Here is a 25,079-nt window from a genome sequence, read left to right as displayed (position 1 = left end):
GGCTAATATTCTTTTCTTCGTTGCTTTATCATGCTATCGTTTCCCTTTTTTCCTTGCCTCTTTAGTCTGGGGCCTGCTACTGAGCGAATTGAACTATCTCACGATATAACGCCAGTCTCAGCAAGACCGCGTTCCATAAAATTGATATATTCTCCCGGCAGGACACGTCATCCCGTGCCAGAGGGAAAGAAAGGCAGCGGGTGGGGAGGACGGGAAACAGCTTTCTTTTTTTTTTTTACGCGCTGGTTTGGTTCTTTCTGTTCGGGTTTCACCTTCCCCCTCTGCCTCGTTTACTTTTTTTCTTTTTTGCTTTCTCCTATTATTTGTTCCACAACGCACCCACCATGTACAGGGAGAGCCGGCGCGAGAAGGTTGGGGAGAGGAAGCCCTATTTCTGGGAAAAAATGGCGTATGAGACAGTCGGGGGCGGTGTCTATACTTGGTGGGCTTTGGATAAGCTCGGGTACTACTCGCGTAACGCGTTCCACTGCGCGCGTTTCCTGTTGGATCACTCATAGTCGCAGATATGTAGATGTGTTGCAGAGGGGAGAGGCGCGGCGAGTGTGCACTTTAATGTTCTACGAAGTACAGGAAGCGATTATGGCCATTATGTTTGTCGGTCTCACTTCTTTTTCTTCCTTTTGTTACGACTCACGCTCCCTTTTGACTCTAACATCCCTAGAATGGGGTCCCCGAAGCTAGCCAGCGTTGACGACATGCATCTGTACGGGGCATGGACATTTACGCCCGATATCTTGGCGCCAGCATAGCCTTTTTGTAGTCATCTCTCGTTTCTGAAATGTTTTTGGTTTCCTCCATCTCTTGGAGAAGTTAATGGAGGGAAGCAATAACCGGGGCCTTCTTCTCCATATATAACGCGGAGATAGCACAGATCCGTTCTTTCTGACGTTTTCTTACACAAGGCAATCGATACCAGAGGGGGAGCGAGAAAGAAAACTAAATAATTAAGAACAAAGTGTCGCTCGTTGATGCAGTCAGTTAAAAATTGAAACTCCACTGCGAACGAGGTGCCAGCTGACAACGCACGAGTTTTTGCGACGTACGCATTTTTCTCATGTGCCTCACACAAAAAGTAGGTGACCCTTCACAATGTCGGCGTTACGCATGTCGAAGGCAAGCAAATACTACGAAACACTAGCGACCACTATCTAGATTTGAGGGATAACGACTGACACTAGCCTCGCTACCACGAGGCTAGTTAGCATCACACCACACGCCAGTATAGGGCATCCAACCAACAGCCTTAGCTTCAGCCCGGGCGCACAAGAGAGCGGTTAAATGCGGGTAGGGAAACAGCTGGGGCGAGGCTAACAACTTCCACATACTGTAGGAATGCTGGACAGTGCGCCGACAACGCGTCGTAAGCCTTCTCAAGGTTCCGACCAAAAAAGGCTACCCAGACAAGTATCGCGGCTGCACTCGTCCAAATGGTGAACCTCAGCGACGAAGGCACACATTGGAGTCGCTCTTGGTGTTTAACTGTGAAGCCGGCCCGGCGGCGCGGTATTATGGCTCTCGTTTACTCCCGGTATCCTTGTGTTCCACACCCCCTGACCCTTGGACATGACAACGACAGTGGTCGTATCGTTTAAAGACTGCGAATTAGATCTACGCCCCCCACCCTTATAAGGCGTTGTTTGCATCTAACCAGTATGTCCATGCAAGCTCCAACTAAGTGACGAGTCACAAGTTTCACGCGCAGATCCACGCTGGAAAGGTCAAACAGAAAGTACCTCATGAAGTAGAAGGGCTTCCGCGCTGCGTTGCGGACGCTTGCGAAGCCTATATTTCACAAAGACGTCGCCAAAAACTGGTGAAGGCAGCGCTTGGGCGAAGAACCCCGCGGTTTTTCTTACCGCTTCCTTCAGACCTCCCCCTAGCCAGCCGCATTTTCTGTGGTTGTTGCTTCTCAGCAACGTGTCTGCCCGCTGGGCCTCCATTCTTCTTCCGAGCGCTGTACCCTGAACCCACCTCGGCCATAAATTACGGCCAACGCGGTGACGTTTTGGGGAGGCGCTGATCCACTCAGGTAACAACTCCACCGCGCAGGTAGTCCGAAGGGAAGGTGCGCGGCAAGGGGAGGCTCGCACGATGCGCGCGCGAGATGGGCGGTGGTGGGTGGAGCGAAGTGGCTCGCGCCGCGCGCTCCCGACGGCGCGGGCAGACACAGGCCGGCTCCTGTACGTCATGAATGGCACCGCCTTGACCTCACTCCTAGGAGCCCTTTTCGCCACTAGCACTACTCTGTCGATCATCTGCGCCTGTCAACGAACTTTGGTCTCCCAATTTTATTAGTCTGCTTTTTCCAGCTAGCCAAGCTTATTTGATATGAATTCTTTGCTTGCTTAAATTTAGTAGGCAACGAAAACCGTTCGCCCCATCGCTTGCGATATCAAGCGCATACTTTGTTTTTCCTGTTGCCTATTGCTAGTTATGATGTTATAACTTTTTGACAAACCTATAGCGTGTATCAGCCTGCTGTTATCGCAGTGGGACCTCGTCAACTGTTTTCGGTTGCCGAAGCCGGATTGCGGACTGAGCATGAGACAAGTGTGTAACAATGCCGTCAGGAGTAAGGCCCTTTTATCGATTTGATCTCGCCTCTGTAACGCGAGTGAGGCGGTTGTTTAAGGTTAACAAGGTACATTTTGTAACTGTTTTAGTTTGTTTTCAAACGTCTGTTCTTTCTTAAATTTTTTCCTCGGGACCCGTCAACGGACACCTTCGGTCATGTCGCGACAGCCGCACCGGGGCGCGCACGGCGAGGCTAATCTGGAGATCGGGAATGCGACGGCAGCGCCGCCGCCATTGGCGCTACATTCCGGCCGCACACCTGGCCCGGCGAGAGGCGAAAGTCGTCGGCTGGCAGATTTGTGCCCCGGCGCAGGCCCGGCGTCGTTATCTGGGAGCCCGACACGACAGCGAGCAGCGACAGGAGCGACGACGCCGGCGGAGGGCGGCTCTTCGATCCGTCTTTTGTTTCTGCGGGGAGGCGAGTCCGAGGCGAGGAATACCGCCGAGGCATCACTCATCCGGCCGGCGGACACGCGCGGCCCTCCGGGGCCGATGGAATGCCGTTTGCGTGTTTGACAAGTAACTAATGGGAGGAGGGAGTTTGTCCCTTGCCAAGCAAAAAACGCCAAGCGCAGTGGCGAGGAGGGTTCGTCAGCGCGCCGCGCGGTGGTATATTTGTACGCAGCTCGTTGGAAAACGGGCGAGGGGGCCGCCGAGGGGTGGTCCATAAATCTCGCCGGTCCGAGAGCGCGACAAGAGTTCAGCGATCGAGCGTTGTCTCTCCGAGAGCCTGCGGGGTCAGCCGAGCCGGTCGCCGAGGTCAGGGCCGTATCGCCTGCCACGGGACGACCTGCCACGCCAATTAACAACCCGCTGAGGTAGCCAGCAGGAATTCTGCCGCTCGCCCGAGGTGTGCCGGATGGACTCGCCTGTGCGTGGGCTCGCTCGACTTGCCCGCCGATGGATTGGCGCGCGCGGTCGTAATTGCGGAAAACGCCCGCTGCTGATCGATTCTCAACTGGTGCTGCCCAGCATGGGCACCCGCGTCCTCTTAATTCCGAGGCTGCATGTGCAATACCGGCCGCCTGTCTCGCAAGCTGGGCAGCGACGTGTCGCGTGTCTGCTCACGCGCAACGAGAGCATGCTGAGCGAGGGCTCGCCCAGCCTGACCTCACCCGCACTCTTTTTTTTTTTTTGCCCGCTGCGTGCGCCGGGCAACCGATATGCGTGCGGCACAACCGAATGCGCCTGTGGTCATTCGGCGCTCGGCGTTTTTACCACGGCTCGCGCACTTGCGACTGCACTGTACAAGGCGAAGCTCAGCTCGCGGAACGTTTGCGTTTCGCACAGCGTGGCCGGTTTTAGAAAAGTGTGGGAAACGGCTGCCTTCACAGTAGTTCATTTCGGAGCAGTCCGCCGAAAGAAGGAAGAAAAAGAACACCGTCGTACTCGCGTGAAGACAAGCTGTGTTTTCGGCCTCTCCTGATTTCTGAACGATGTCCGGCTTGTAAAGCAACGTTCCATTTGCTATGGCCGTCGGACTGACTGCGTCCGTACCCCGTGCTTTACTGTCGTGTGTGTAAGCGCAACGTCATTCCTCGCGTTATTCTGCCGCGCGTTTTTGTATCGTTCCTACCATCCGCCATTGCCGGGCAGCCAATCGCGACAGCCGTTGTGATGAACTTCCCTCCTTGCTTAAATTTTTTTTTGGTATTTGCTTTGGTCACCAGTGAGTTAGATGCAAACGCTAAGAAAAGAGGGCAATAAATAGTACTGAAAGCCACCGTAAGCAGGTGTTCATGTGGATATGGATGTAAAGGATCTGAACCACCACGCTGGATCTTTGAAGAAGCGCGATGTCCAACAACACCACTAGAGGGATGCAAGGCAAACGCTCGTGTTGCATCGTCCCTCTTCTCATGTGGCTGTGCTTCGGGCTTCTTCGGAGATGAATGCCACCCAACTCGCACAGCCTTCCATCCTAGCAGAGTCAGTGAGATGTCTTGCGGACATTTTTGTCACTTGACCATGGTCGACCATGACGAGACAAGCGCTGTGGTCACGAACGGGCACCAGCCAGGCGGAGAGCAGAGCACACGAGAGGGGCGCCACTGTTCATGGGCGCCTCCCCCCGCTCAAGTGGCCCGAGCTTCACCTGAGCCGGCTAAAGACACGTCGGCGGCCGTGCGCCGTGCATGCTCTGAATACTAGTTTTCATTTCCTGGAAGACCAGGTGAGGGTGTCGGCGGCGGGCGCTTCAAGTGGGTCGTTGGCCGCATTCAACCACACTTCTTTACCCTCCTTCGCGTGAACTTCTCAAGTGATCTCCGAAGACAAAAGAAGCCCGATAATGGAGCTCGCGCTTCCGCGGTGGCGCGCAGGGAAGGTGGCCTCGATGACGGAAGAGCTGCTGCTGCTGGCTGCGCCTCTTTTTCTCCGCTCCTAGCGGGAGCTGCTCGGCTTTCACTGTTGGGCTCTCCGCCGTTTGCTCAGTTTTTGTTTGACCAGCTCAAATTTATCTCTAGAGCTGCTTAACGATCTCAATTAACAAGTCAATGAAGTTTTGGACGTCATTTACGGAGAGCAAATCTCCCGGTATGACGATCTAATTTGCAGAAATTAATGATTTTTCTTGTGCATCTCAGGCACAACGCAAGTACGGAAACCTACGTCGGTTTTTAGAGGTATTTTCCTTTCTTTTTACCACTTTGACGCGCGCACTTGCAAGAGGTTTTAATTGCTTCCATCCGCGCGAAACAAGAAAGAAAGGGTTCGACGTTTTGGGAGCAGGATAATTAGAGTTCTTTTTTCCTTCTTTCTTTCTCTGTCTTCGGCCATTTCTCTCAGGAGAAGGAGAAGGAAGACAGAAATAAAAGAACCGAGAAAAGCGCCTTAATAAATGCTCTTTACAGCTATGCAACAGCAGAGGGCAGCATTCAATATGTAGCAGGTTTCCACTCTGGTCGACCTTCAAATTGTTTTTTGCTTTATGTTTGCCTGGAAGATATCTTTTTTTTCAGCAACCTAGCAGCGCCTTCTATGAAGAGACAATTTCAAAGCAGTCCTATGGATATTTTAGTTTAATATTATAGCTCTTTTTTTATCAGCTTTATGACGCACCAGGGTTTCTTTTCTTTAAAAGCGGTGTGGATGTAGTGGCTTCTAATGTGTTGCACACAAGTTAGATATCACAGCACAAATACAAACTTTATCTGCGTTAAGTGTTCTTCTTTACGACTCTTTTCTGCGGGAATCGCATGACAGTTGATCCTGTGTGCGTGTTCTCTGGGATATTGTATACAATACGAGCAGCAGCACACTCCAGCAGTTCCGCGCGCGCGCACACACTATTCGATTTGTGTTAGCACCCCCACATGTTTGATAAACATTCGTCACTTTTCTAAACGTAATGGTTGACCACATTTTCTGCGGGTTTAAAAAAGGCTAGGATACCACGAATTAAACGAACACACTAGCGCCCGCACCTCCGGAAAGATATGTGACCATATCTCTCTTTTTTTGTTGTCGGTATCACCTATCTAGGGTAACATTTTCACTCTCGCATTGCGAGGCTGTCGTCTCCGCTCTCCCACTGAAGTCTCATGCATCCCTCCCAAAGTAGGCGGACCGCAGAGACGCTGGCAGGAGAGCGGCGACGCGGAAATCCCAATTGCGGCTCGCATTCCAATAGCGCCATCGGACACGATCGTTTGGCGTTCGTTCCTCCCGCGGGCGCCACCGGTGGCGTACGCGCGGTGGCCGCGGCCAGCGACCGCGGCGTCGTCGATGCGGCGCGTCAGCTGCTGCCAGGGCTGTGCTCGCGTCAGTCTGCCTGAATTTAAATAACTACTTAGCTTGAAGATAATTACAAACTGGCCAGAGGAGGAAGAGTGCCGGCCGGCTGCCAAAAATGCAGACGTCTTGCTTCGGGATGCCTTCGCGTGATGGATTATGACGCATCACTGGGCCACTGGAGATGCTCCGGCGAGAGATATCTGGACGCGTATAATGTGGAGCGTGCTTATCGCGGCGCCGCCTCTCGGCGACCTTCACGCCCGCAGCAGGTGGACACGCTCGTGGGGCGTTGAAAGCGACGGGATGCCTCAATTTCACCTCCGGCCGCGGCGGCGCAATTAGCGGGGCCGGCTCATTTACATGGTAACGAATTTGGTCCGATCGCGTTCCCATATCCGCTTTCTGCGGCCGCCATCCATTCGGCGCCGCTGTCACTGGGTGTCCGCGGCGGCGAGCGAGGCGCGCCGCTCCGCCGCTGCTAAACAGGATGCTTCATTAGTTAACCCCGCTCATGGTGCGCGGGGGTAATTGATTGGGCCGGCTCCTTGGGACCGAAGGTGAGGCCGAAGTGATTAAGCGTCCCACCGCTCGCCGCCAACCCAGCGGGCTTGCGCGTTAGCCTCGCGGGCCGCGCCAGCACGTGTCATCGGCTGTTTGTCTTAATTACAGGCGCCAAGGGTCGCGCACCGATGGGTCGCGCTGCTTCCGCCGGAGTCGTGGCGCGTCCTCGGTGCCCGCACTGAGGCGGTGCTCTTGTGGCCGAGCTTCATTTCGGGCGTCGGCTGATTCCAAGACAACGACGAGCGGGGGGCTGAATCGAGATGCGGCCGCTGCGTGAGGCGACAGCTGAAGGAAAAAAAAGAAAGGCGCCCGAAATGGAAAGAAGTAAACACGGCGGCGGCGGCGAAATAATCGCGGCGGCCGAGGCAGCAAAAGGCAAAGCAGTCAGCGACATTCCCGACGATCGGCATCGTTAAAGCAAATGCTTCGTTCACGACTTTCCAAGATTGCCACCGACCGTTCCATCATTTCGAGCTCATTACGCTCTCTATACGAAAGCGAAGAACGTAGAAGAAAATCCCTTGTCTCCGCCTTTTGTCCGTCCGCAGAGGACCGGTTTCAGGCTTCACGGGATCCGCCGCCGCCGCCGCGCTGCCGGACGTCTTCTGCTCGCCCTTTCCTGCCTTCTGCGTTTGCCGATCTGGCCTGCCCCCGCCTTCGCGCGCATTTGCTGCTGCACGCCCGCTGAGGGTGCGTTCTTAATTCGGCCCTTTTCCCGCTTTCTCTTTTACGCGTTCGCCTCTCCCCGGCATCGGCGTTTTCGCGTCACAGCCTTTTTATCTCTGTCTCTAGTTTGAGTGTCACTAGGTATCGAAGAGTTCACTGCGTCGAAGGAGCGACATTACATGTTGGAATATGACAAGACGCATTCGCGTGTACCGGGATTGTTTTAGAGTCAATAAAAGTTCACTCACTCACTCACTCACTCACTCACTCACTCACTCACTCACTCACTCACTCACTCACTCACTCACTCACTCACTCACTCACTCACTCACTCACTCACTCACTCACTCACTCACTCAGAGTGCCTTAGTGACACTGCAATACTTGATAAACTGGTAAACCTCGTGTGCGTCACTCCTTTGTGAGCACAGCGGTTAAAAAAGGGATACAAGGAGCGCTGCAGGCGCAGTTTAATGATGCATGTGGGCCTTCTGGAGCGGTGGGCATGCTTCTAGAAAATGGGACTGATGACAGCTCGCGTGACCAGATTCGGAGCATGAGGACAGAGGAAAAGAGAATCCATAATCACCACAGCCACGCCTGGTAAAAAGAAGAATGTATAATAAACACTGAGATTCACGCCTTTCCCGTAGGAACTCCACGACAACATTTCGGTAATTTATAGGCATCAGGAGACACAGCCACGTGCTAAGTACTTATAGACAGCTGCTGAGAAGCAGGCGTATCGCGCCTATTTGATTTGACGCCAAATCATGACGAAACTGTTAGCGCTTCTGGGCTTTGCCACAGCTCCTAAGTTCCCGTTGTGAAAGCGATAAAAGAAAATGTACGCAACGAAACCGCGGTCGTCGCAGATGGCACAACGATGGCGCCCAGTCTTCAAGCTCCATCTGCATAACAAAGCGAATCGAATGCTCACCGTCCAAATAACGCGCGGTCCGAAAAGTGCAGCGTCAGAAGAGAAACCTGCGGGAGGAGAAGGATCGATCAGGGCTAATTTTCATTACCTTCTGGGCCAATATTATCCGGTCCGTGATCGTTCGTTACGGGGGCGAATCGGCGGCCGCGTCGCTGGGGCCTGGCACAATAATAATGACAACGCAACGGGCGCTGTTTTTTCTTGTTCGGTTCTGTTTTTCATCTTAATAGCTTACTCATAAGGCCGTAGGGATCATGTCTAATGGTTCAATGCGTACGTAATTGATTCTTTAACCGCAGCGAGGCTGCACTTAAGGAACGCTTTAATGGACGAAGGTTCCTGCCTTAAGCCATTATCTGTTCGTCAAATTGGCTAGTACCAAGTAAAAGTGGAAGGAAAGGAGATCTAATGCTGATGGGCGATTATTTTTCAGCCAGAATTAGGAGAAGGGAAACGAAAATGTCTCTTTCGGGGCGTTTTCTGAGTTCAAGGAACTAGCTCCGTCAGTTAAGCATATACACAGCTGTGCAATATCTACGCAGTGTTCAATACGCGAAAGATATACTTGCGTGTCTAGAAACATTTTAGGCACCCTGGTGAAAAAAAAAAAAAAAGACGCCTGGTTGATGATGATGGTGATGGTGGAGAAATGCGATAGCATTAGCTGATTATTCGTGTGCGGTGTTCTAGCAAGCTGCGCAGTCACATGTGACCTGAAGTGTGACCGTGCATGAATCCACACTTTGATTTTGTGGGTTTTAAACGACGTGATTTTGTGGCGATGGCGTGGCACCGTTGGCCTTGTCGACCAGATCCTGAACACTGAGGAGTTTCTCAACACTGCATTATTTTAAGAATAATCCAAAATCAAATAAGTTTTTAAGTTAGTACGCGCTAGCCGAAAGAGCGAGATGCGGCCAAAAGAAACGAACGCCTCATGCTAAGAAAATGAAAAAAATAGGGGGAGGGGAAGGAGCTGCGGTCGGCTTCGGGTATTACAGCCTATGCCATGGGTTGAAATGACTGCCAAACAAAAACTTCGTAAGGTAGTGCGTTTTGCCGGACTCACGCGGTCTGGTCTCGGCAAAAGCAATCCAGGCTCCAAAAAGAAATTCCGAAGTGTTCTTGGAGGGGTCACGCGATAATGACATTGCTCACCATTTATTTTTCGCGCTGAGGGTGTGAACGAAGAATTCGGGCCCTGCGCCTCCAACGCGAGTTCAGCCAATATAGCTAGGGTTTGAACTCTAGGCACCGTTTGCATCGCATACGAAGTAAGCCGTAATAAAGCAACTGAACATTTTCAGGCACTTGTCCAGGACTCCGTGCGGCAACGTGCGCCGGTGATAAGCCTTGTTGGTAGCTTATTTCCGACGACACTCTGAGCGCGGCATGCCGTCAGCGTTCCTGACACCGCTGCGAAAGCGACGGCCCCCGAGAAAGCCGCGCTACGAACAGGCGGAATGCATAAGCTTCCTGTCGTGTCACGCGGACTGGAAGAGGCTGCTCTGAAAGTGCGCGAAGTTTCTTGCTTCCATTTTTGTTTCGGACGGCGGCGAACGGGCGTCCCACGAAAAGGAGCAAGAACGAGCGTCGTACGTGGCATTTGTTTGCGCCAACTAAGCGCCGGTCTTCTCGTTTTCTTTAAATCAACGGGCTGCCCGGTGTGCCACCTCGGAAATGCAGAGGGAGCGGTGCGCGACAGACGGCGCAGCGACAGTGGCGGTCCTCGCGGCGCGTCGCCGCGAAAATAAAGAAGGGCAGAGAAAGAAGGAGAGATGGCGGAGGGAAAAAAATGAAACGAGCCAGGCGGCGGTGTGGGGGTTCGCAAGGATGAAACCACCGGCACATTTGTCATGTTCGTGTGACTGTCATATCAGAGAAGGGAGCCTGGTAGACAGGGACAGCGGGACGCAAAGCAGCCGGGGCTCTTCGCGGCCGCTTCGGCGGGGAGCTGGACGCACGACGTTTTGTCGTTCGGCTGGGGCGCATGATCTTCTCGGTCCAGTCCCTCCGCCGAGTAAGGCCCCCCTCTCACCTGGGAGGCCCGTGTCAAGTGCTTGACACGTTCAGCCCGACCGACGTTGTTGTGGCTAGACAGTCGCGTCTGAACGCGATCGGTTTCTCCCTTTTACGTTGCGTGCGATCTCACGCCAGCGGTCCTTGACTGCTGAGGGGGTGCGCGGCAGAGCTCACCTGGTGTGTCACCGGCCGTCACCAGCGCTGCGAGTCGCTAATACATGCTGCTGTTACAGATAGCTCTGCTCCCATCCTCGCCGCGCAACTATGCCTGACATGCTTGCCTGTGCCTTCCTGGTAGCTGCTGGCTCGTAATGTGTCGTGTGCATGCACCGAGGAGACCGATGTGAATACCTCCCTACTCCTTGTTTCATGCAACAAACATTTGCCACATAGAGCTGCAATGTTCTTGAGCCCCAGAAGCCACTACTGGCTGGTAGGCCGCACTCGAGGGAAACAAAGAAAGAGGCCGAATCAGAAGCACTCATTTTAATAGTTGCTTAAAACTGGCTATCGTGCGCCCAGCTTTTTTCTGCTCACTGCGCGTAAACGCCCGATCGAGGTCACTCACGAGCAGGCTCCTACTGGAGAAAAGAAATGACCCCTGAGAACAGGTCGCGGTACGAAAGCCTTTCGCGGTGTGACGCTTGCCTCTCCTTGCAGCCAACAGCGCGGCGGCGCCCTTCTACGAGGCGGGCGGCGTGTACGGGGGCACGCCGCTGTCGCTGCTGGCGCTGCCGGCGTCGTGCGTGCCGGACGTGAGCGCCAAGGCAGCCCTGCCGGCGGCCGCCGTGGCGCGCGTCTCCCCGGAGCCCGGCCCGGGGTCCCGCGACGAGCTGCGGCGACTCGTGTCCGAGCCGGACCTGCTGCTCGCCTCCGAGGTGGACGTGGACGTGGGCTTCGTCTGCAAGAAGTGCCAGCTCGTGTTCCCCGCCGAGCCGCTGGTGGTGGCGCACCAGCGCGCCGCCTGCTTCGCGGCGGGCAAGCCGCCCAACGTGGGCGCCGACTTCAAGCCTTTCCTCAGACTGGTGCAGCGCGCGTGGGAGTGCCGCCGCTGCCGCGACCGGCTCCACACGGCGCGAGAGTTCAAGTTCCACTGCGACACCGAGCGCCACTGCGGCAAGAGCAAAGAGGCTGGCCACAACTAGCCGGACGACCTGCGAGGAGGCGCTCGGCTCTGCTGACACGTAGAGCCCCTGTTTCCCTCTACAAAGTAATGCGCTAGTCGCTCTAGGCCTCCGTGTGTTACTCAACGGTGACCCCTTTGTGTTCGTTCGAGGAAGAGGCTGCCGCGTAGATCCCGCAGTTGTACAAAACGCGTATCCAGAGGAAAGACGAGTTGCTCTACTGGCTGTAAACGGGTAACGTCGTTTCCTTCCTTGCTATTTATTTGCGAAAAATTGCTTTCAGGGCGTTCTTGCTTTGTCTCGGGGCGATGTACGCGAAATAGACAACGCTCTGTTCTCCAGTGTCGTGCGTTGCTCGTCAAAATTAGCCTGTGAAAAACCCAAGTGCGGCGGCACTCGTGCGAGTGAATGTGTCTTTCTGTGTGCATACGCGAGTGACCCTCGAGCGGTGGTGTGTCGCAGGAAACGTACAGTCGTTTTCGGGCCGGCGCCCCCTGGCGCGATCCACGGCAACTAACGAGAGGCTGCCTTCCCGCGCGTTCTCGTTCGTGCGCATGCCAGTGTATGTTGGTCGCGGAGCAACACTTGCCGACTACCTCCAAGTACCGTGTGTTCGTGCGTGCATGTCCGTGAGCCTGCCCTTGCTGATACCGTGTGTGTTGAGTAGCGGCGACTAATTTGTTAGACCGAAGGCCGGCGCGTGGAATCACGGGAACTATTTGCCCTGTTTCTTTCCTTGCTGACTTCTGATGGCAACTTTTCGCCTTTGTTCTTTCCTTGCTGGCGTGTTTTGCCCTCCGAGGGGCTCCCGCGTTTTTAGGTGTGTACAAAGCCACGGTGATATGTTGAATCAAGTGTTGGTTCGAAACTTTTGCAATAACTTTTTCGCGACGAGTAGTTGCTAGAAGCAGCTCGGCCCGCCCTGTTAGCGGGTCCGAGTGGTTGGCGCTCCTGCTCGCCGACGGCGCGGCGCGCTCTCTGCGCTCGGGCCGGAAGCGGCCGGACGCTCGTACATGGTTCCTATCTATTGCGAAATGCACTGTTACGTGTGAGCAGCATTTCCAAAGAAGAAAGCAAAATCACTGGTCAAGAGGCCAGGTTCACGGAGCGCTTACAAGCATTGCCCTCTTCGTCATAACCGCAGGTGGACCACGGCGCTGAAGGACGCCGAGGGAATTTATTTCAAATGCCTGAGCGCTCATTGCTGCGCTGCTGCACTTTCCCTAGCTTAAAATTTATGATAACAACAGAGTAAGCCATTCACAGCTGCAGTTGTACCGAAAGATTTACTCGCAATTACTTGAGCTGAACCATGTGGCGATTTTGAATAGTACCACATCCATACGAACACCGTTACGCTCCAAAGGCTCCATTCCGTTATCGTTAGGAAGCGAATGCTGGCTCACCGGACAAATGCAGGGAGCTCGCGAAAGCCTATTTACTGCAGCATCAGGTGCTCGAAGAGGGCATAGCTAGTAAATCCGTGAACCTCCCTTGAGGTCGGCAGACAAACAAGCAAAAGCAAAATATATAGTATATATAAATATATATAAAGCGCATTCATTGTGCTGACGACAGTTCCTAACTCAAAACAAAAGAAGCATACTGCGTTTTGTATGTCCACATATTGTGATTATGTTTGAAGCGAGCAGAGGTGTGATTCTCCTGTTGTTGCCGAATAGGATGGACCTGTTTATACGTGCCGCGTTGCATCCTGGGACAAGCTAAGAAGACACTCTCGAGGTTTCCCAGTTTTTTTGTAGACGCACAGCAAGAGGGCGAGGAAACCCCTTGCACCACGATGACGTCCCAGTGCATCCCTTCCCGCGTGTGCGGCAAACCCGAGCAGCCCCAGTGCTGACGTGGCGCGGCTACGTCGGCAGCCGAGCCGACGGCCGAGCGAACTGCTGTTCGCCGCGCAGCGCACTGCCATGCCCGACACTCACCGGCGCTTTCAGTTGCGCTGTCGCGAGAGCGCTTACTCACCTGGGGCTCCCGAGATCTGTTCAGCTTGCTCGGACTGCAGCTCGCGTCGTTGGCGTTTTGTTCCCTGTCCATCGAAGAAACAGTTGCGAGGTATTGTGCTGTTATATACACACGTAAAAGTTCCTAGGTGGTCGTCGAAACCCCCTCCCCCGAGTCTTCGCCGGCGCTTGCCAACGTTTTGTTCTTCCACACACTGAAACACACACGTCAAGAGACCTGTACATACCATAGTCTTGCCGATCATGTCTGGGTGATGTCTGAATGAGGCAGTCTGTGTGAACGCTAGACAGCGTGATCGCCACGTTAGTGGAGCATGCTTCCCCCCCCCCCTTCCCCCCCCTCCCCCCCCCCCCCCCCCCCCCCCCACTACGAGTAAGCACGCAACATATGGAAAGGAAAATATTGGATTAATGGGGAATCGGCAGAAGGAATAAACCTCTTTTCTGCCCTCTTGGCTTAAGATCCTGAAGTGTAGGCTCGGCTATTTATTTTTCGAAGTGTTGCTGCACGAAAACTTGCAACCAAGTGGCTAGCCACATATGAATTTCAATCTAAGTAAACGGATTCCTTGCTGAGTTACTATTTCATTAAAAACTCACTTCCGTTTAGCATTGTGAAAGATGCAAGCGTGTGGGTACGGTATGGGCATATCCCTTGGGTTTTCATGCAACCTAAACTTGTTTATTTGGTATTCCTGTTTCTTTGTAATTTTTAGTCACTCAAATAGGTCAGTTTCAGTCAGGGAACACGGTGTTAACGAAACCATGATGCATTTTGTTTGTATTCAGTTATTTTCATACTGGAACCAAATTGCTAGTGTTTTCTTTCTCCTTGTCTACTTGTGGTAAATATATTCATCTCATGAAATGTGTGACTATGCCACAGAGTTAGTTTACAGAGCGAGTAATGAAATCGGGAAGGCGCCGTTTCGATTGCCTCAATGATGAAACGCACGCTTCCTAAGCCAATCTGTATTACTACCCGCACGCAACAGGCTAATATATTTTGCCTTACAGGATAACAGACAGCTCAGCCTGACCTACATGCATCGATAGCTTCCCGCAAAATAAAAGAAGCTGAGAAAATGGCACTGGGGAATGTTAACTTACATTTCACCAAGTATTAATAATTGCTTGAGAACGATGTGAAGGTGGAAAGCAGTGATAAATTATAACAGCGCCTCGCATTCTAAGTATGCATTTACATTGTACACAAGCCATTTCCCATATGAGTACTAGCGCAAAAGTCGAAATTGCCATGAGTGTACAACGTAGCTGTGATTTCCTTGAATAGCGTGAAGGTAAAGAAAGGTGTGTGTCAGTTTTAGTGCACTCTTCAGGTACGTGCACGCGTGAAGTGGAGTGACACTTAGAAGGACACTGTGTCAAAGAAATGTATATTCATAGCTTATACTGAAGCACGGAGTTGATTTGTCCGAAAAAATTTCACAAACAATATTCGAACGGTTCAACATTCCTATCCATTGCTGAGTAGACACTGAGTTCGGTAATCACCTATTTCGCTGATGGAGTATGCTCAGAATTTTGCGAGAAAAACTGACGGATAGGTGATATATTATCTTTCAGATATTTTCCAAGGTGTCAGTCTTGAATAAGTGATGCGTACAAGACTCCGCCTTACGTCGAACTAACTCTCATGCGAGACCTACCCGACTCGCATGGTCGCATTTAAAAAAGAGCAAGCAAAATAAACAGTGACGTTAAGGCACGGAGGGGGGGGGGGGGGGGGGGGGGGGGGGTTAAAGAAAGTAGGCCTGCTCACGTACTCCAAAAGTTGTCTTCGAAATTCACACTCGAATCTCTCCTTCGAGAGTCTCATTTGAGCCACTGCTCGTTTTTGGCAACAAATTCCGTGCAGCCTTACCTATGCTGGGCCGCAGTGTGTGTATTCAACAGGTGCAGCATTGTCGTGATACGTACAGCGCGGAGTATGTGCTTGTAGTGCATGTTGTTCATGAATGACAGCCTCACTCAAGGGTGTGAAGGTACCAGAAACAACTATACAGTCCAAATACAACGTCTACCTCTTTGGTGTTTCAGTTAGTGAGTCGAATATAGAAATTCCTCTGTGTGCAGGCAGGCGGAAGCTTTCCCACGGCGCGTGAAATTCACAAAAGCTACACAGAACAAACAAATATATTTCCTTCGCCAATGAAAGAAAAAAAAAACGACAGCCGTTTTGTCTGCGAAACTGATGTGCTTGCTGTTGGGTGGATGGCGATAAGCGAATTCTCTCCCAAAATAATGGAATTTGTCTTGCCGAGATTGGGACGCCTTCGCCGTGCTATAAGCTATTCACGCGCCTGCAGAAAGGACACTTCAGGGAAGTTTGCATTGATTGCTTAGCTGCCGAGTAGCTTGCCGCTTTATATTTTCTTGATACACAGGCATACACAGCTAAAGAAACACGATCGCGGCCTCGGTGCGCCCTTTTGCGCGCGTGTGACGTACGGGTTCAGGCGGAAGCCGGTGAAGGTGAAGACAGATTTCGGACGACCTCGCGCGGGGGCTTGGCGCGCGCTTCATGACCGACGAATACCTCAGGCACACGGGTCAGTGGGTACGCGCGATGCCGTCACACACAGACACCCTCATTCACGCCTACTTCATCCACACACCGCCATTCAACAGCCACCTAGTATAAGTCTTTTCCGAGACATTTTAAGACACTGTAGGTGTTCTTATCCAAGTCAACCAGTGAGGAGACCAAGGATGCACGCCAAGGTGTACATACGGCCGTCAAGATTTGCAGGCGCCTAAACGTGGAAGCAACAGGTCTGAACCAACTTATATACGTATTAAGCCTGACTTAACGTCAGGGTTTGCATCCGGTTTCTATCGAACCCCGCTTCCCGTCTCCCATCGTATACCTTCGTTTATTTCTTGCAGTAGCACATTGTCGAGCTAGTTGGAACAGGTATGGTGTCTTCGTTTTAGGTTGCAAGTGTCCTTTGTTTGGGCTGCGGATCAAACGGTGCGCGAGCAGTTAACAGAAAAAGCAGCCACCCGTAAGGCCGCATTGATTTTATTTCTGAATAGGTAACCGTCGGGCCTGCGCCTGAAACCTCCGCCCGTTCTGTGGGTTTGTCAGCCCTGAACGCCAAGCAAGTTTCTACTACCTCAAACCCAAGTAAAGAAATAGTATCTCGAAGTTCCTATGTGCATGTATATGCACCAAAACATGTATGTACATGTGTCGCGTATATATGTATACATACGTATATGTATATACAGAAGCATATAGTATAAGGTGTAGGATGATGTCGACCTCAACATTTTTTTTTTAGTTTTTCCTTGAAGACAGTTTACGATGCCTCAGTCTCTTGAGGAGAGGAGGCGAAGACGTTGCGTATCGTCAGACTTGCATTGATCTTAACCACCACTCGGGAGTTTTCTTTTGTTAGTTTCATAAAAGTGCGCCCAGAACGCACCTTTGACGTTGATTATATTGTCAAAACGTCTGATTGAACCGCGGGTGCTTGAATACTGCCCGTTGCCTACATGTTACGTTTTGAGTGGCGTTGTGTCCCACTTTTTTTTTTACATATATATATATATCTTGATCATCACAGTGTTTGTTGTAAATAGTCCTCAAACTTTTTTTGTGGTGAGCTGATTACACTATAGTGTGTCCAATATTGGAAGGAGAACCACAGCCACACACCAACTAACTACAGCCAGCAGCTGATACTCGTTCTGCTGTGAGCCCGTGAATCAGGAGAAAAAAAAAATAGACAAGGAAGCGTTGAGCAAACGTTTCTCGAGGAGTTCAAGGACTTCACACCTTTAGTCCCGGTCCTGATTGTTGATTTCTGTTGTGTATCCATGTTGTTTGTTATGTAATATATGCCCTACCCTTGCTCGAATGTTTCTGAGTTCTTGATCGAATAGTGTTTCACCCTGAAGCGTTCATATGCACCTGAATTGTTTCGGTTACCATAAGAAACGAGTGGTTCGATCCGTGTCGATTATGGTATCCAGAATTTTGTTCCATGCTACACATTTCAGCGTCATCTTTTTGTAGTGAAAAGGAATTTACAGTTTAAAGTATTGGTCACGCTCTGCTCCCGTTTTATTCTTGAAAAGGTTGCCAATGGTTTTTCTGGGATACGTAACCACTGCAGGTCTATTTTTGGTATGTCACGTAGAGGACGTAATAACGATGACAATAATGTCAATAATAACTATTAAGATGCTGAGGATGGTGAAAGGGTTCTAGGTTTTTACATCACAGCTCATGTAGTTGGCTTGAAGTTCTGGAATAAACTGTCTTATGTGAGAAAACTACTGTGTCTCCGTCTTGTGTCTTGAAAGAGAATCTGTTCTTGTCATTGTGCTGTCTCTTAGTTGAGAATATGCCGTACAAATGATGGACACAAGAAAAGTACGGCGACTTACTTCATTTTGCCGATATTCACCGCACATGAAAACTGAACACGCGTGAACAACTGAAGAGCAAGGTAAGAGAAAAATTCGAGTCAGTCATGATGTGGAGCCAAGTATACAACAGACTACACGACAAGACAACTTCCAAGATAACAGTAACTTAAACAGAAGATACTGTCCAGCGTTTATTTTCATTAATCATATCAGAACATGCTGGAGTCCGCGTTGTGGAAGCTATAAATCTAAAAGGACAGGATGCGCATAGAGTACGTTTCTTTCGTCTTCCATCCACGCTGCGCAAGGCTAAGCAAAAAGCGTAACAAACATGGCGATGTTTTAAGAGGTTGCGCTGCCTGCATTGCGTAAACTATTTACAGGCTACAATGATAATTATGTTCATAAAATACACCTTCACATACATATCATAACTCGCGAATACATTCGGTAACATTACATAGAAATTAAAAAAAGCAAACTTAGCGGTTTATTTATATTTATATAGGGCGTTAGCGAATAAGACGCACTTTATATTTTTGTTCTCACTCTGTTCCCATCAGTCTAAATACACGGTGACTACCGCTTCACTAATATCAGTATTTATGCCGTAAAGCACCGCCTTCATAAAGCCGCCGCCTTCAAATAGTGATATAATGTGCGCGGAGTTTCTTGCCACCATGAGATTGTTTTACAGTGCGAGGTCTACCGTTATTAAAAGATACTCTAAGCCAGTACCAGATCATCCTCTTGTTTTCTGAATGCTTCTTGACCAATGAGCACTAGTTTGATCATCTGTAATAATAGCTGAGTTGTTCCATGCTTTTCTTTCCTGGTGCGTGCTTCTGGGGGGGGGGGGGGGGGGATCTGCGAGGATCTGCGAGGCTTGACATGCCAGCCTGATGAGCATCATAGCATCGCCACAGCAAACACCCAACGTGGCGACCTATGCAAAGCATTCAGGAGAAACACAGCCCTATATAATGGTTACTCGGTTTCTGACTACTCAGGGTTACAAGCCACTGTATCTTCATCAAAAGGGTAGGAGGTGATATTTGGATATTTGGATGAAATTTTACCACACTGCGAGTAGTGATGAAAACTTGGACGTAAAACGCTTTCAGGAGCAAATAAATTTCACGCAGGCGATTTCTCAAAAGAGGAGGAGTAGGGATGGTTTCGTCAATTCAGAAACTTTTTTTTTTACAAGTGAAATGCAAACATTATAAAAACGAGCCAGAGTACATGAGCCTTACTTTCGAAACTACTGGACTATCTGCAATTCCACGGCCATGTTCTTTCTGAACAGGCTATGGACCTAGTCATCCGAGCCTAACGCGATTCCTTGGTCAGGCATAGCGGCGGATGTTTCGTGCAGTAAATGAACGTTATGCAAGTAGGTTTTGCGGCATATTAAAACAACAATAGAGCCTCTGAGATATGCTAAAAAACAATTTTAGTAAACAGAATGTGCGAAGTTATAGTAAGAAACAGTGCCACACGTTTATCTGTGCATAACACAGACTATTGTCAGCTCTGAACCGACACTGCCAGTGAGCACGCACGTGCTTGCTAAACAAGACGCCTATGGCCACCAGTATACTGCTTTAAACAAGGCACTTATTCTGGTCGCCGTAGTTCGCAATAACTTTAAGAGATAATCTCAGATACTATCTCAACATTACAGACCTATTTGGGAACAGTCGAAAAGAAAGCAGTTTTTATCTGTACGTGGTTCAAAATTGGACACAACCACGCATTAAAGTGGGCCTCTTGGGTATGTTCATTGGACAACGCACCAGAACCGTGGCTTTAGAAGTTTAAAGCATTCACGACTTCTGCTTGAAAAAAACAAAACACGAAATCTGTTCCTTCGTTGCAAATCAGATGAACCGACATCCGTATTCTTATGTGCCTAGTTCCTAAGAAGGCTGCGAGGACGGTGGTACCCCCAGGTTGCCGAGCCAGTTCCGCCACTTGGCCACATATGCAGGGAACCTAGCGTCCATCCGAACATAATCAAGCGTTGCCTAAGCGTCATAAGCCAGGGAAGTTTGGTGTTCCTTAAAGCTCAAAGGAGATCTTCTGTAACGCTTTCCATGCTCCCCCGGAAATTTCTAGCATGCTGTGTGTAACGGATTCCAGAGGCAGCACGGCCCAGCGTGGCGCCAGCAGTGCTACATATGCTCGACCAGTCGGATGCGAGCACGCTGTTTATGTTATATCTTTTTTTTTTGTTTTGGCAGTGCACTTGCGAACGCACTCGCTTTCATTGTTTTCTTCGGCTCCACAGCTTGCTATGCTACGCCCTAAAAACAACGAACACAACAAACACCTGTAATCGCTCCACGTGCATCTAAGTTAAAAAAAAGGAAAAGGAATGATCATGCGAACCACGCGCAAGATTTTTTTCCTTCTCAATGAAAGTGACCACTCAAATACATAGACGCGTTGGACTTTTGGTTTGTATTTTTCGAAAAGTGGATGGACTTTTTTAGGTGCTTATTTCATAGGGCAGTTTTATTTTTTTAGGCGAATATTATTTCCCGTAGAAGAATCACTGTTCTTTTTTTTTTGGTGGTATGTGTGGCACCCTTCTGCACTCAAAAGTTCTGTATAGTTTTATCTTGGGTAGTTTCTTAGCATGAGTAGTTTATGTAGGAGCAATTAACGCCCCAATGGTAGTGCTTCGAGTATGGTTTCTATATGAAATACTATTGCCGAAAAAAAAAAACAGCATGAAATTAAGTGTTCGGGCTGCAAGCAAAAAACGTAAATGGAAGTTTATTTTTAAAAGCTACATTAGCCGCTACGGTGGCTCTGTGGTTATGGCACTCGGCTGCTGACCCGAAAGATGCAAGTTCGATCCTGGCCCCGGTGGTCGCATTTCGGTGGAGGCCAAATGCTAGAGGCCCGTGCACTGTGCGATGTCAGTGCACAATAAAGAAGCCCAGGTGGTAGAAATTGGAAGCACACTGGTTACAGGCAAAACACAAGACAAAAACAAGATGCTCTGAGACTTGCAAAAGTTTTATTGAATGCACACTTTATCATATAATGCAGAGTACAAAAAGGCATGAAAATGACAAAAGAAAACAGAATTCCACAAAATGATGTCCTTACAAGTGGCCAGCCTGAACATGACGCTCAAGTTCGTGACGTCACGACGGGCATCAGAATCAAACCGCAGTCAGCGCAAACAGGATTCGTCCATTTAATGGCTTGTTTCCCGCCTGACGAAAACAAAGAAAGAATCTTTCCTTGCAGAACAAACACGGCGAAAGTGGATAAGACAAGCAGAACCCTACCGTCAAAAGCACGCATTCTTGTTTGCAGTAACGACTACTTCTTTGGCTTATCGGCTCACATTGCGGTCTCACACATTATCGAAGAAGATAGCAGCTAGGTCAGCATGATGCTACGCTAAGATGAGCGAATGCCACGCCAGCGGGTCTGCGCACATAGCGGACTCGGCCTGCGGTGCAACGCCGTATTATAGTAGGGCTTGCAAGTTACCGAAGTGCAAGAGAGAGAGAGAGAGATTTTAATGATTGCAGGAGAGGTGTGCCTGGTAGTTAACCTGGCGTGCTACTACAGATGAGGGTGAAAAAAAAAAAGGTGAAACGGAAGTCAGTCACGCATAACACCCGCACACTCACAAACACACACGATTTTCAAAGGGTGCGTATCAAACGCACGTCTTTAAGTTAAGTTAGTAGGGTTTTTGTCCCGTGCGCAGGCCAAGCCGCATTCCACCAGGGTCCAAGGCCACGCTCCATGCACAAGGCGCCGTCCTGGCGGATACCGTAAGTGTCAGATAACGTCTTTAGCTAGGGTTTCATCGTCAGGGACAACGACGGGATCGATTTCGTCGGTATGGCAATCGCCAGCAATGCTGCGCATTTAGGCTGTAGTTTTGTTTTGGTTTTTCACAGCTCAGTCTGCTTTTCCCGGCGTCCACGCTCTAGCACCTACGACGAGCGGCTGACAAGTCACGAAATGACGTAAGGAGTTTCGCTTGCGCTGTGGGTGGAGATTCAAGGGGATGTCTCACCCGTACCAGTTCACGCGCGCGCGCAAAAAAAGAAAGAAATAAAGTGATGGTAGAGGCACTGTCGGGTAATCTTCTAGTCTATCCTGACTTAATGTTTGCCTTGTAGGGGGCGCTTGAAAAGCCAGAGAACTAGAGAACAGCGTGGATTAGGGAACAGTGATCAGTTTAACAGACACGATATCTAGCTGAAATTAAGGTATGGGAATGTAAGTGCTTAAGGGAGATAATGCACAGAACAGATCAGCAGCAGGAGCAGTAGGGTGGATACTAAAGGTGAAAAGCTGTCGAGGGTAACAGAGAATCAGGCGCAGTGAGAAGGTAACGAAATTTGCAGTTGTGATATGGCTGGCGTGAGACAGGAAGATTCTTCGTCCTGCAGTTGAACTAACTCGGCTGAGTTTAATAATTTTGACACTTTTACGCTGTCATATTGCGCAAATGAGCTATCACGTGTGGTACGTGTAATATAAAAGCGCTTATTTGCTCTCGTACATACAGCAACAGGAGGCGGTCATCGGTTTGCAGTTTACATTAAACTATTTTCTGTTTCAAACCTATCCTTACAATTGACATGGTAACGGTAACTTGCTGTTGACATTTATCTTGAGTATGAGGCCGCACTGCGTCCCACGATTAGAGCACATGAAAGGAATGGACGGAGGACAAAGATGCTGAGGTCAATACTGATTCAAAACAAGATGCGGGTTCGATCCCGGTCGTGGTGGTCGCATTTCGATGGAGGCGAAATGCTAGAGGCCCGTGTACTGTGCGTTGTCAGTGCACGTTAAAGAACCCCAGGTGGTCGAAATTACCGGAGCTCTCCACTGCGGCGTCCCTCATTGCGTTGAGTCGCTTTGGGACACTAAACGGCTCATAAACACAAACCCAATTCAAAACAGGCACCCCGTACGCTCAGAGATATAACGGGGTGATACTCTCACAAAGCCTAATGCAATCATGACAGTTTTGATATTGGCACTGTCCACGAGTGTACATCTTCAAACTTCGAACTCAGATCAATATTTAAAGACTACTGTCTGCTCTCTGTGTTTAGTGCTCGACTGCATGTTCGCACGAGGCGATGACTTTGGACTCTCAACATAAACACAACCTTCCGAGAAAAGAGTACAGATGAACAACTGTGTCTTCGAAACAGTCATCCGGTTCCCTGCGGAGGATCAATGCAAAGCTGATCTAACCGCAATAACATGCACGGGGGTGTTGCTAATGTTCATCTAACAGGCGCACGGCGCGCTTTGCCGCTCGATCGACTGAAAGCAAGCGCGGCGCGCTTCCAGTTCGCTTCTGCGCACTTAAGGGAGCCCCTCATAAAGGGGTAGGACCGACTCGGGGAGGCTGTTAGGCATCGGCTGTAACTATCGATAGTTCTGCATTGTGCAACATTTGGAGCCCCCTAATCATTTATTTCGCTCGGACTCCGCTGTTTACACGAAGCAGACGCGACAGAAAACAACAACAACAAAAAAATCTTGATCGCTACATTCGCCACATTTCACTGTTTGCGCGATAGCTTTAATTGAATGCGTAATTCCTTCCCGTTGCGAGCGTGTCTGCCGCATGCGAGAAAATAACAGGCGTACCTTGGGCTACCAAGCAAATGACAGCGCCATCGCCGGGCAAGGATTATGAGCACGCATCGCCAGAATGCCCATTTTGACCAGGATTTGTGACGTCCGGGAGCAGCCCTGGTGGTGTATTTTCCCCTCGACCCTTCGCGTATTGCAAAGCCAATCTCAGCAAGAAGAAAATTATAGCTGCTCATAGCACGACATCATTACGATAAAGCCGGAGAAAATCAAGCCCAAAGCCGCCCGGCTGCGCGCATCTTATACACGCACGCACGCACAGGCACTCGGTGCGCGCGTGTGCACACAGGCTCGATTGCCAGTCGGCCGCCGCAACCGTTCATTTCGCAGTCGTTTGCCAGACACAGGCATCCCTGACCTGCTCGAGCCCACAGCGCCGGGGCCGCCACTCCAGAGACCTTGCCACTGCCAGGACCCACCGATGCACGCCTCGAATGAGTCGGCTTATTTTAGTTTGTTTTCTGCCTTGTCATAAACCCTTGTCGCCTCACTTGGCCCGTTTCCTTTGCTGCTGGGTGCGTAACGCATCAGCTCACCAGCCTAGCGGTGGAGACCTTGTCAACTCAACGAGACGTCATGGCCTGCATGTGTGCCAACAAGAGGGGCGGGATTTGTTCACTTGGAAGTTGTTACACACGCACACAATATGGCCACGCGGCTCCAACCAGTGGGCTCATTAGTTGCATTGCATACCATGAGCAGTGTGCTTACCATGAGAGAAGTTTGCGAGCAGAAGTTTAGCGACGCGTTCCATGGACACAAATCGGAAGTTGCAAATTCCAATCTTCATAATATTATACTCATTCACTCATTCTTCTTCTGCTCGTTAGTGTGAAGTAGCAGGATACAGACATGTTTATCAGAGCGGTTCTGTAGGCCAATTGGTGACCCATTCGAATAAAGTTGCTTCGGCGCGGCAGCACGGACGAGACAGAGGAGAAACACAGCACACGGCGCCACCTGATATTACGTTTATTGAAGCCCGCGTCGACAGATACATGATTTTGCGCACGAATCAAAAGCAACATCTACAGTAATGAGAAAACAAACTTTATGAAAATGCTATCGAAAGCAAGACACGTGTGACTAGCAACAGGAACAGCCGTTGCCCCAAAACTGAATAAATCTAATCGTCAGAAAGCAAGTGCAATTATTTGTTAAGCCACACCGCGCATACCCTGACGCATGGATTACAACCTCAACAAAGAATGACAGCAGCCTCAAAAATCTCCTTTTGCATTCGGTTCTTCTTCCTATCTAAAATCGGTGTATCGCTAAGACAGGAGAAAAACTGCAAGCTTTGCAGCACCCTGGGAAGTGCTTCTCGCCACCAGTATCAAAAGAGTTTGCACGCTGTAGCTCTTAACCAGTCGATGACACAGCTACCAG

At 50.2% G+C, this 25,079-nt stretch overlaps 1 protein-coding gene across 1 annotated transcript; it reads left to right on the top strand.

Annotated features, from left to right (window-relative positions):
- Window positions 1-4,573: 4,573 nt before the first annotated feature.
- Window positions 4,574-17,923, top strand: LOC144113777 (uncharacterized). Its single transcript, XM_077647090.1, has 2 exons — window positions 4,574-4,796; window positions 11,180-17,923. The coding sequence occupies exons 1-2, from the start codon at window positions 4,574-4,576 to the stop codon at window positions 11,662-11,664; spliced, it is 708 nt and encodes a 235-aa protein (XP_077503216.1). The 3' UTR covers window positions 11,665-17,923.
- The last annotated feature ends 7,156 nt before the right edge of the window (window positions 17,924-25,079 follow it).

This window comes from Amblyomma americanum, chromosome 1, assembly GCF_052857255.1.
Source record: "Amblyomma americanum isolate KBUSLIRL-KWMA chromosome 1, ASM5285725v1, whole genome shotgun sequence".
Lineage (NCBI taxonomy): Eukaryota > Metazoa > Arthropoda > Arachnida > Ixodida > Ixodidae > Amblyomma > Amblyomma americanum.
Note: the sequence above shows the minus strand (reverse complement) of the source record. Positions and strands in the feature narration are given on the sequence as shown.